Below are 13,458 nucleotides of genomic sequence, written 5' to 3'. Positions count from 1 at the left end.
CAGCATCTCTGTGCAGGGCTGGGAAGGCCCCCTGTCTGGAACCCTGAAGAAGCACTGTCCATCAGTGAGGAACATACTGAGGCAGATGGGCCAATGATCCAATTCAATATATTGCACCTGTCTATATTTTCCAACGCTCCTTTATTTGTCACATTTAAAGGCTTCAAAAATGTTTGAAGGAATTAAAATCAGAATAGCTTCTGATTGAATATTGCTCCTATGTCTATTAGCACTTCAGACAAAGAGAGCTATTTCAAAGACAGAATAATTAATTCTATTTAAATTTCGGGCTAACACACCAGTAGGTTGATTGTTCATTCTTGCACATGTGAAGGCAGGTACCGTGTGATGTTCATAACACCTGCTAGAAAGATTAAAGCAGCCAAAGACTGGGAATGAATATTTTACAATTATTTCATTTAACATTGCTTTGAAACATTGTATAATATTATAATTAGAGCCTTTAATTTATTCCAATTATCTTACTTTTCTTAATTTTATGAACTGTGGAGCTAAAATAATCAGCCCTTCTGCTCCACAGACTTCTAAATATCTCTCTTTTGATATTCTCTCTCTCATTCCTCACAGAAATTTAATGTATGTCTAGAGACACCTGTGGGGACAATTAAGGGCCCTATTGTTGCTACTTTTGACAAAGCTTTGCCGAATTAAACGTATTATTGCCACCAAGATAAAATGCAGGTTGAAGTTAAGCGATGCTTCAATATTGAGAGAAAGTTTGAGAAACTCTATGCCGATTTTTCATTTTATTTGTTGTCTTTAATTTCATCTACTTCCTCACTCACTAGTGTTGGATTTAAAAGGAGTGTGCACCAGCAGAAGACTGATAGCTGTATCTGTCACTTCAGGAAGCAGCCCAATCTGTCCGGAGTCACTCTGTGGTCTGGTCAACTCAATATGTATTTGCATGAGTAGCTTGGATGGAAGCAAGTACTCAATTTATTTAAGAGGCAGTCTGATATGGGGAAAACCTGACCAGGTCACAAACTCTAAATTCCATTACCGCTACTACTACTCAGACTTCACCAATGCATCCCAGGGCGGGCTATAATGATTCAAAATTCAAAATTAGAAACAGTTAAAATAGATTACCACCATCACAGGAGTAAGATGGGGCCTGAAAACACATGTCTGAGTTGTCAAGGCCAGGCTAAGGAGCATAAATCCTGTTAAAACAGATTCCTTCTCCATCCCTAGGTTGCAATCTCATGTTTGCTTCCTTATGTCCCTTCTGTGATGGCACTGCTGTTGAGAATTTTCACCAAAGACAGCTACCTTGAAATTCTATGTGTCTACTCAGAAGTAGGTCCCATCAAGTTCAATGAGATTACAGCTTTTAAACCCTTTTCTGACACAATACTTAGATTTTTTTTAAATTTTTATTTAAACCAGCCCTCCAGGTTCTTAAACCAAGGCACAATTAATTAGTGAACGTTGAACTCCTTAGTGGACAAATTAAAATATCTTTCTCTAGAGGTGGAGGGGAAGGTAGAAACAGGTCTGTACAGGCTTATAATTTAATTTCTGGTTTATTTTAATGTGCTGTCAAAGGCTAGTTAAAAAATTGCTCTAAAACCAAAATTATTTATAATGTTCAAATAAGTTCATTTGGAGTGAACATTTTTGTGTAAAGCTGATGTTGAGGTCAAAAGCTGACATGCTTGACAGGAATGAAAATTGAGCTCATGTATTTGAACTAACTTTCAGAAGAATCATTGGAAGGAATAAACATAAGGACTAAAACTCTCTAGGTGAGGCAAAGAAGGAGGTATGATCATTGAGGTTTTTTCAGTTGCATTGCATAGCCCAAGAGTGATGAACTGAAGTACTTTCACTTCTGTGTGTTCTTAACAGCAGTAACACCAGAGCACATAGAAGTATCCTCTGGGGTTCAACTAGGTCTGCAGAGAATTAGGGACTTGAAGACAAGTCCTATATTGCTAACTCTCTGCCATGCTCTGTTTTCTTTGGAACCAGGGATTCCTAGTTTGGAGAGAGGGTGCTTACTGCTTTTTCTGGCTAACCCTGTTTCTGACTTTAAGAAAAGTTTTGCTTTCTAAGAAGACCTGTGTTTGGAAGCTTGCCCCTTTTTGTTTTTCAGGGTTAATGTTCCCTTTGATCATTTCCTGTTCCTTCTGCTGTCGACTAGTGTAACATAAATGTATTTGGCATATGTTTATATATATTATTGTAAGTTGTATCGATACCCATCAAACTCCCCCCCCCCTCATGTTGCAGTTTTCATTGTCACTATTCTCCTTATTTTTAGCTGCACCAAAAAAAAATTCTTTCAAGTTACACTACAGCACCCAAGTAAAAAATTGCTTAAGAAGACAATTCTGCCCTGGACCACAAGATCTAAGGACAGGATGGGAGTGGGCTATGGCAGAAAGGTGGAGCTCTTAAGATCAGAGGACTGAGAGGACTGAGATATTTGAATATAGGACTACAGTCGCACCTTGGTTTTCGAAAAGCTTAGTTCTCTAACGTTTTGGCTCCCGAATGCCGCAAACCTGTTTCAGTGACTGTTCCAGTTTGTGAATTATTTTTGGAAGCTGAACTGATGGGGCTTCTGTGGCTTCTGATTGGCTGCAGGAGCTTCCTGCAGCCAATCAGAAGCTGACCTTTGGTTTCCAAACGTTTTGGAAGTTGAACCAACTTCTGGAACAGATTCTGTTCGACTTCCAAGGTACGACTGTACAGGAAAACATATCCTAAAACTTAGGGAAAGAATGAATGTGATATTGGAGGACAACAACAACAACATTAAAAAATATCCAATAGATAAGTAAGTACAAACCCTTGGCTCCAGAACTCTTACTAGTTTGTGTGTCACTTACCTTATGTGAGTGATGAGGAGGGTTGTAGATGGAATGAAAAAGTCATCCACTCTGTCAAACTGCTTCCCCACTGGCTGAGTATGAATAGTATGATGAGAAATACTCCCACTGGCCTGGGTTATCACCTGGAGGATGTATTGTGGAGGACAATTACTAATTTGAATCAATCATGTTTGATTAAATTATGTTAAGGGTAAGGCTACCAACAACTTAATCCAACACCTGACTCAAACAAAGTTACTGTAATGGGTGCAGTCATTGTCATTGTTTTGAAAGTAGATGTTTCTAAATACCCGCCTTATTTGTTCTTTGCCATGTGGTTCATACCCCCAATTAAAAATAAGAATATAGTGGGTTGTATAGCAAGAAACTCCAGGAGTTCAACATATATTCAGCTTTTTAGCTTTAGTACAAAGGATATATGAACTTCTTGTGAGAAATCCTAACTCTTCCACTGTTTCTTTCTTCCTTCAGAATTATTCAGATGGTTCTCTCAGGTACTGTAGGTACATTCAAATTTGCACTGAAATTTCACTTTCAGTGATAGTGTAAACTCTGCTCTAAATTTGTATTGCAATGTTTTTGACAGGACAAAAATATGTATACCCTGATAACATGAGAGACAGCCTGTAATTCAGCAACAATATTATTATCAGGGGTTTTTAATACATTAAAGAAAGCTGCAAAGCAAGATGAATGTGGATCTATCCCTGTGCACAAATGAACTGTATACATTTCTGAAACTGTAGTAGCATGTTTCCAGGCTCCTGTGACCATGGAAATAAGGTGCTGACATTTTATGTTTGCCCAAGTGAATGTGTGCCTGGAGACAGCTTGGACTAGTGGTGCATGTACAGAGAAATATTATATGAGCAAGCCCTACATTTTGATGCAAACAATAAAAATTTAAATACCAGTGCTTAAAACTAAATCCAATAGTTTCTACTGAAGTAAGCAAATAACACATTACAGTCTTATAAATCTGTATAGAAACAAGGATATGCAGAATGGTTGCACAGATTTAGCTGAAGTCAGGAATATTGGTCCTGATATAATGCTAAGGCCAATCCTATTATAACAGTTTACTGCGGTATACAAAATATAACAAATACACATTTTGTTGGACTGTACCACAATACCCAATTCCTTTTTAACCCAAAGAGTTGAAGAGGGCAAACAGTCATCTGCTGCCCCCCATTCCCCACTTCTCTACCTATTCCTTTGCCACTAACAACTTTGTATAGCACTGTTACCTCAGTCAGAGATGGTGGCTGATATAATTGCAAAGGTGCTGGGCCAGTTCCTCAACTTCAGTGGTTATGGCATTACACAGACCTAGCAATCCCTTCACAGCAACCCAAGGTTTGGGCTGCCAGGTTAGAAATTAATAGAGTTGCATCCAAACTGAAACATGCATTTGACATAAGGAAATCAATCTTCTTGTCCATTTTGCCTTAAAGTTCATATAAATATTTTGAAGTAATTTTCAATAATAGTGCATCTAGTGGAATGCTTAAAGCTCCCTGGAGACTGCAATCAACCACCAAGTCATAATCAATAGCAATATATATCAGCCTTCATTTGAAAATATGTCACCCTGCGAAAACAAGCTGTTTCTTTCAATGCAATCCCATTATCAGTTTGATGGTTCTGATCCCTTTTGAAACAAATGATTCAAAAATAACCAACTTCAGCAAATAACATTCACAGGCAATCCAAATTATGCTCAGGCTCTAATAAAGAAGGGATGTGAAGCATTGCACAGCTCCTGCATTCAAGGGAATACACATTTGTCTGTATTAATGATTCCTGGAGATTTACTGGTTTCATACAGTCAGGAATCATTATAAACAAAGCAGCTCTGATGAAAAATTACTGTGCATTCTATATATTTTAAAATATGTAACTATTGGTGCTTATAGTAAGCCATTTTTCCTTGAGCAGTGGCTAGACAGACTTCTGTAGGGGATGCTCCAACTATAGGTTTCCCACATCAAACAGTGGTAGACAGGAGAGCCTACAAGGCTCCCTTAAATTCTAATTCTACACTGTACACATGTGGTCATCTCTTTAAAATTCTCCTGCTGGTAAGGCACCTTCAGACATCACAGTAATAGCTTAATGTCACTTTTCCAGAGGTACATTCCACAGCACCAGGGGTGGAGGAAGGGGTGTGTGGTGGGTGCTGTCACCACTGAGGGGGTGACAAAATGCCGGGTGGCACTCACCGCGGGGCCTGCAGCGTGCCTGAGCCATGCATCTCTCCTGGAAGAGAAGCGGTGGCATGGTCTTCCCGCTGCCTCCCTCCCACCAGCTGTAGGGTGGCTGAATGGGAGGAGGCAGGCAGACTCTGGAGGTGTGCCCCACCCTCGCCCCGCCCCATGGGTGGCTTGCCTGGCCCCTGGGCGCACCGCCCTAGGCCCCCGAGCGGCTTCCTCCACAGCTGCACAGCACCACTTAAGGATTAAAAGTCTGCCAGCTTGTCATTTCACTGGATCTTTCCACCTGATCATCAACTATGAACCTCACCAATGCTCATGTGTTAGGACCAATCAGTACAGAATCCTTAAATATTACAGCAGATCTGCCAGATGAACCCATACAAAATGCTATTTCTATTTATTTCATTTTGTTTTCATGCCTTCCCCTTCCACTGAAGGGAGCTTGGGATGGTGCACAACAATAAAAAATGCACCTGTTCCAGATCTGAAATACGTAAATGTAAGAAGCGTTGGATTCTGTTCTCCATCCCCAACCTGTTACACATGGCTCCTGTTACACAACTAGAAGACACAAAATCTTTGTTGTGATTTAGCTCTAGATACTTTAAAGCCATTTTGATGTGCTTATGTGTGAAACATCACCAGAAATAGTACTAGGGGCTCCTCTTCTGCACGTAACTGTCAAAGTAAGAGAAATGCATTCTGAACAGAAGTTTAAAAAAACAAAATAAAATCTGTGTTTGTTTAGATTTAATTCAAAATGTTGACATTATTCACTGTGGGGCAGTGCCAACTGGGGACATAGTTTATAAGTATTCCACTGCAGGTTTTCTACATTTTGAGCACGTACAAATGAAGGGAATTTCTTAGTAAGTCTTATTGCTGACAAGATAGCTTTAAAAATTCATTGATAGCTGCTGTTGAGCAGCTTCCAAGGAATTACTTTTCTCTGTGTATCATAGGATTCTACAGCGAGTTTGGCTAGAACTAAAACAATGAAATAAAAATACTCACCTGTAGTGTAGGAGAATTCTTATCAAAACTTCCCCAGCTGAGCACCCATACCTGATCATGCGATTTGTCGTAGTGAAGTTTGACTGGAATGGGATCTGTACTTACTGCCTAAAGAATATGAAGAAACAAGGAAAGAACCAGTTTTTCTTTAATGTTATAGTAACGTAAATATTGCACGAGTTTGGAGTGAAAATTAGACCCCAGTGAAGCCTTCAGTTGTTGATGTCATTTTAATTAATCTGAAGCTAGAGCACTCCTGCTTAAACAGTGATCTTTGCTCATTATTTGAACAACGTGACATGGATATATGCTCCATCTCCACCTAATTAAGTTGTATGCTGCAACAAAGCTATTAAAATGCTTGAGACAAAAGTGGCAAGGCAGCAAACTATTTATTTACCCTTCTTCCTAGATTCTATGCTTCTTGGTTTATCTGTGAACATCTTTTTGCTTTTGTTAAAAGTTGAAAATGAAGAGAAAAATGTGGAATATACAGACCATGGATTCATTAAAGGGCTCAATTTCCTTTTTATTAGCAAATTGAAGAATTTCAACTAGCAAAAAGAATTCTGACCAGAGAAGGAAACTGACACAACTGTGATTGTTCTATGTGTATATTATTTGATCATAGCTTTCATGTAATTTTTAACTTGGTAAAACAAGACAAAATTAATATATTTTACTCAAATAATTATGTGTGTGTGCTTTGAAAAGTAGAAGCAGCACACAGAGAGAGGTAGGACAAGAAAAAAAAATCTTCACTGGGTGCTTAGAATTACAGAAACAAACACAGCAGCCGCTTGATATAAATGGAGTAAGTGTGTTTAAAGGTAAAGGGACCCTTGACAGTTTAGCCCAGTCGCGGTTGTGGCGCTCATCTCACTTTACTGGCCGAGGGAGCCGGCGTACAGCTTCCGGGTCATGTGGCCAGCATGACTAAGCACTTCTGGTGAACCAGAGCAGCGCATGGAAACGCCGTTTACCTTCCCGCCGGAGTGGTACCTATTTATCTACTTGCTCTTTGATGTGCTTTCGAACTGCTAGGTTGATAGGAGTGTGTTTACACTCCCCCAAAAGGGCCAAGTATGCAGTTTGGGAATCATCCTGGGCTTGGCATTTTTTACAGAGGCATAGGTATCATCAGTAAGCAAGAGTGCTTTTTACCAATTTCAGCTGGTATGCCAACTGTATCTCCAACTATCTGTAGAAGGTACCATTGATGCATGTCTTGGCGTCATCCAAACTACATTATTGCAATGCACTCTATATGCCTTTAAAGATGGCCCAGAAGCTTCAACTGGAGCAGAATGTGGCAGCCGTGGCACTTGTAAGAGCCAGGTTTTCTCCACATATTACACAAATTCTACACTAGTTACGCTGGCTGCCTATTCACTTTTGGCCCTGTTACAAATATAGGTATTGACCTTTAAAGCTAAAGAAAAAGAAAGAAAGAAAAAAGGAAAGGCTATCAGAAAGACCACCAACAGTTATATGTACCTGCCCAAGCTTTAAGACTGGCATCTGAGGCAGGGCCTTCTCTGCGGTAGCCCTGCTGTCTCTGAAATGCTCCTCCTAGGGAAATACATAGGGCACCTTCTCTCCTGACATTTAGCAATACCTGAAAGACACACACACCCCTACCACCTACCCTGCATTCAGGTGACTTTATGCTTCTTAAGAACGGTTGTATCTGTTGCTATCATCTGAATGCTGCTAATAGTTTTTACAGCCATTTAAAATACTGAAATTGTAATAATATAGTATTATACTGATGTGTATCTGCCTTCAGAGGGTATATATCCTAAAAAGCAGGTTAGAACAATCAATTAAATAATAATCCTTGCCACTACTTTTATAGTATCAGGTAACTGTCAGAATCTGGTCCATTGAAAGGACCAGATTCTGAAAGGAGACCATTTAGAGACCATTTTAGTAGTTTCTCTTTGGATGTTGTGCTTGCCCTCCATAACAACAACAACAACAACAATAGTATTTTATTTATACACTGCCCTTCCTGGTTCAGAAAACTGGGCTCAGGGCGGCTAACAACAAATTTAAAACACTTAATTGTGACACAACAAGAAACAGCATAAAATACAGTATAAAGCCAATAAATTCAAAAATCAATTTAGGGGAAAATCCACCCAATAAACATTAGATGATCACCAGGGATAGCTGGCTAAATTAGTCCTATTTGGGCCAGCAAGGAGGCCAGAATTAGCTGTGGGATCCCAGAGTGGGTAATCTTCATAAAATTTCTCTGTTGCTGTCAATGAACTAACTCTACTATCAGGGTTGCATTTGTATTTTTGTTCCGTTTTTGTTTTAAAAGGAGCCCCTCTATCTCTTTGTTCTGTTCTGTTTTGTTTGTTGGTCTTTCTATCACGAAACTGTGAAGCACAGCTTGTTTATCAGTTTGACAAGAAGAGTACCAGCTGGCTAATTAAGTGGATCTAATTTAAAGTAATGATGTAGATCCTCAAGATAATGTGCTAATGGCTGGCTGAGACCACCGGTGATGCTTAACTATACACCTGAGGTGTTGCGAAAAACTCCAGCTTCCTGTAAAGCCAAAGCTGTTTTTCTTCTTGAGCAGACAAACTCCAGGACAATTGTTTACTACTGGGTTACCTTTCTTTTTTTTTATGCTGCTAGATAACACCTGCAATAGTCTTTCACGCCTGAATCAACTGTTGTGATACTGCTAATTGTGCATGTTTGAAACAACGTTTATTGTTGGTTCAACCACTGCAAAGAAATCGAAGGGAATCAAACTAGGCGACTTGGGTCAAACCCATTGAAACTGAAAATGCAGGTCTAAATAGTTCCACTTAGAGCACAATTCTTCTATTAATCTGTGTGCTAGGTCTGCCTCTCACTTTATTTCCGAAATGTCCCTTGTATCTGAGATGTTATATTACATGGGATATTAGCTGTGTGGGTGCAATGGTTGTAGAAATGCTTCTCTGTAAGATGAATAATCACTGAAGGTGGTCTTGCTAATTGTACTGGCGTGCTTAAAATTGCCTCTACTCAATGTGTTAAGTAACTTCACACCAAACTACCTCACCCGGCAGGTATAATATGAGATCAGGATACTGAAAACGTGATGTGGAAATCTGGCAAACTGGACTTATGATTGGAAAAAAGGAGAAACAGAAATTGACAGTCTCGCTCATCCCTAGTGAAACACTCCAAAATCACAATTTGCTTGGCATGACCACCCAGCGCATTTCATGTGTTTCTGCTGGTCCCTTCCCTTAGTTCCTGTTGGGGAGGCTGGATATCATTCAGGTACAGGATTGTATTGCAACAACATGTTTTTCCATGCATGCAATTATAGCTTGACAAGATCACCTCTTGTGGCACCATCTAGAGTTGTTTTCCAAGAAAGGTATGCAATTTTTCTCGAGTAAATAGAGAGCAAAAGATATCCACCTTCTGAATAATGTGCATATTTGACTTCTTGTACCTTCCTATGCTAAGACATCTTAGTGATGTGGAAAGAGAAAATAAATAGTTCCATCGAAGTGGACTGGCTAAGAATCTAAATGCCTCACATATCGGTTATACATATTTAAAGATTTATGTCTAAATGCAAGAGAAAAATAACTCCTGGGGCTTGCAAAATAAAAATAAAAATACAGTAGCATATCATTATGGGATAAGAGAGCAGGATTGTTTCTATGATATTACAAGCATTGCTGAGCCACCTCTTTCCCTAAAAACTGCCAAAGTACTTCATATTAGTTATACTTCAGTGCTGAAATCTCTACTGTAAAATGACAGAGATAAATTGATATTTCCTTCATGGCTGGCAACCTTTTGTGGGAACTTTAGACATTATATTTTGTCACCCTGGCTAAAAATCTTACAAGCCTCTTTCCGTTTTCTCACAGGGTAAAAAACCTGTAATGTAGTTTAATATTTCAGTTTATTAACGGGATTTCCTTCTTGCAGAAATGTGTGAGAATCAGTGTAACAGAAATAGTGCCGGGGTCCTCTTTAAATGAGAATAAACTTTGTTATAATGTTAATATTAGAAAGGTTGTGTCTTGGACTTGGTGGGCAATATTTCTGGACTCACAACAGGGCACACCAGCCTGCCTACCACAGTCCTCTGAACAAGAGTCCATTCTGTTGCAGAGAGACCCCCCAGGAGCAGCTTTTGGGAGGGGGCTAGCAAGAGGCCTAAATGTGTAGTGGGAACTGACTTGCACAGGTAGAAACACTTTCCACGAAGGCTGCATGCATTTCCTGACTCAAAGAATTATGGGCACTGCACTTTGTTGTTAATTTAATTTATATACCACCCTTTATCAAAAGTTCCCAGGGTGGTGTTTAACATTAAAACATATTTTATGGAGAATAATAATAATAATAATAATAATAATAATAATAATAATAATACAAATCATAATGACAGACAGCAAAATAATAAAATAATCATAATAAAAGCCCCCCTACACACACCTTTAACAGGCCATAGATTATTTCATCGCCAAAGGCCTGGGTAAAGGGTAATGTTTTTGTCTGGTGACTAAAGACAGGTAATGATGGTACCAGACGAGGCTTTCTGGGGAGAGCATTCCACAGATGGGGAGCCACCACAGAAAAGGCCTGTTCGCTTCTTGCCAATCTCCAAACCTCCCGTGTAGGGAGGACATAGAGAAGGGCCTCAGATGACAAATGCAGGGTCTGGGTCAGTTTGTATGGGGAGAGGCAGTCCTTAAGGTATGAAGGCCCTGAGCCATGTAAGGCTTTATAGATCAGTACCAGCTCTTTGAATTGGGCCTGGAAACTAATTTGTGTTGCTGGGAATTGTAACTGTGAGGAGTACACTACAGCGCCCATCATTCTTTGGTGGAAAGAATATGCTTCAAGTGTCTTTTGAAAGAACAGTGTGTATGCAGTCTAAGGCAAAGCATATACTGGATACAACATATTATAATGGCCATCCAAAGTAGTTGTGGACTGCATATGGGAAATCCAGGTTCTAGCAAGCATGAACATGATGTTTCATTCAGATAGGCCAAGTGTGGAGAACATCAGGCCCAGGGCTGAATGCAGGTGTCTAGGCCTACGTGGGACTCCTCCTCAAGCCACACTCCACAACTTCCTCTAGTGCTTTTACATGGCCATATTGTGTCAATGATTGGTGAAAATGGCTCTTGCCTGCCTGGTTGACGACTCTGGGGGGATGTGTATGAGGAGGTATAAAAGCTTGTAGTGGTGTTAAAACTTTGGTATTTTGTATGTCTGAAATTGTGCCTCCGGTTCATAGGTGAAGAGTTGCATCCCTTCTCCCAACCACTTTTTTTTTGTCTCTCCCAGGCTCCATGGCATGTGGCCCTTGGAAGCTTGCACTCTAAGCAATGTGGCCCTCAGGCTGAAAACGGAGAAGTACTGTGAGCCATCTTGTTGTGAACTACCTTTGCTTTAGAAATGTCTCTGAAACTAATAAACTGGACCCACCTTGAATACTAGGTGAGCATGGCAACCCACAAATTCTTCTCTTGCTTGGATTTGACAAGACAGAAATGTGACAAACAAAATAATGCCTATTTTTGATTAGTTGGATTACATTCTAAGAAATGCAGGTGAACTATGCAGTCTTCCAACTGCTTCCCCAACTATAATTCTATGCTTAAAAATGAACAGAACCTTTCTTTTGTATTTTATTGAATGCTATGATGATGGCGTTCTAGAGCTGCTTTAAAATAAATTATAGTTATCTTTATTTTAACCTGTCATATTGATACACGATAAAAAAAGAAACCATGAGGACTGGTGTACAAGCATTAGCTGTATATTAGTGTCTGTTATATTATAAAGAAGTCTAGGGTACTGGGAATATTGGCAAGGATTAAAATTTTAATAGCAGCCGTGCCTGACACTTTCAATCACTTTCAAATTTCATTTCTTCTTATGAAGATGACAGCAGATTTTTTAGCAACTGTATAATGCCTATTCATGAAGTGAAGCACAGCTGCTTGCAGGAAAGTCACATTTATATTTTAGAAAGTGCAAATTTTATGATCTTGAAATGAATTTTAAGACACTTCTTTGTGTTCTGAAACATAGTGCTGACATGATTTTGCTCTCAAGAGTAAGGTGAATATTCTTGTCTGAATGTCTGCTTTTGGCTAACCCTTTTCACAGATGAGAAGCATCTAAAACTTAAACTGTACATCATAGCCAATGGTTGAACAGGCAATTATATTTGCTATGATATATAAAGCATGCCAACTACTTGTCTATATATGTGTATCAATCACATGTACACATACACATCCATATAGACATAAAGACAAAGGTAAATGTACACCTCATTCATATACAGATAGGTAGCCGTGTTGGTCTGCCATAGTCAAAACAAAAAAAAATTCCTTCCAGTAGCACCTTAAAGACCAACTAAGTCAGTTCTTGGTATGAGCTTTCGTGTGCATGCACACTTCTTCAGATATACTGAAACAGAAGTTAAAGTAATGATAATCTCAGGGGCCCAGACAAAACCTTTGGGGTTTATAAAGTTGCCAATTTTTAACTTCCAAATCTTTATAGTTTTTTTTTTAAGAAATCCTTCCCTTTCACCAAAATATATTTGCACTTTGTTTACATTTCTTTAGTGTAATACCCTGAAAACTTCTAACAATAAGCACTGAATGGGCAACATACATTCATATATCCAAGTCTGAAACATCCAGACTTCAAAATATAAGCTGCTGTTAGGAGCCATTTCAAGGATGCCAAGTTATTTGTTAGCTTAAATAAACAGCACAGTCCTCAACATTCTACACAGAAGTAAGTTTCATTCTGTCCAAAGGAATGTATTCCCAGGTAAACTGCGTATAAGGGTGAAGCCAGGCAGAGCAATATGAAGCCCTCACTGGGACCAGCATAGTGGAGCGGAGCAGAGTGGAATGATTGATTGGATATCTCATCTGCCATGTCTAGCTAACAAGGGTAGAAAGTGTGTGTGTGTGCGTGTGTGTTTATATGTTTTTGCTGTTTGGGGCCTATTTCAAGGGGATGGATCTACCTAGGATCCAGCAGATCCACAGCCAGCCATGCTCCACCTCTGCAACATCAGTTTTAGAGTTGTAAGCTTCTTCCTGCAGGTAGGAACATTGCTGGCAATAGCATTCAATCCATCTTGCTTCCCATGGCTGCAGCAAAGCGCCCTCCCAACAGAGAACAGCGCTCTCGTAAGCCTGTTAACACACACTGCAGAATGTGATATGATCACACTCCTTTGGGTGGACTTACCACCGAAAGGTAGGAGTCACAGTGCACATCCCAAGCCACATATAAGCTTCTTGCAAGGACATGGCCCTAGCCCTGTGGGTGTAAAAGGTCCT

At 39.6% G+C, this 13,458-nt stretch overlaps 1 protein-coding gene across 4 annotated transcripts in view; it reads right to left on the bottom strand.

The window, feature by feature from the left end:
* The window catches only part of FSTL5 (follistatin like 5), a 328,628-nt gene that overhangs the window by 17,240 nt on the left and 297,930 nt on the right, over positions 1-13,458 (bottom strand). For all 4 annotated transcript variants that reach the window (XM_083755622.1, XM_083755624.1, XM_083755623.1 and 1 more), the window contains 2 exons: positions 6,098-6,205; positions 2,862-2,986 (listed from right to left, as the gene is read on the bottom strand). In XM_083755622.1, coding sequence (XP_083611748.1) covers positions 2,862-2,986; positions 6,098-6,205 — 233 coding nt within the window. The remainder of the gene's footprint in view (positions 1-2,861; positions 2,987-6,097; positions 6,206-13,458) is intronic.

Source organism: Podarcis gaigeae, assembly GCF_964106915.1.
Source record: "Podarcis gaigeae genome assembly, chromosome: 9".
Classification (NCBI taxonomy): Eukaryota; Metazoa; Chordata; class Lepidosauria; order Squamata; family Lacertidae; genus Podarcis; species Podarcis gaigeae.
Note: the sequence above shows the minus strand (reverse complement) of the source record. Positions and strands in the feature narration are given on the sequence as shown.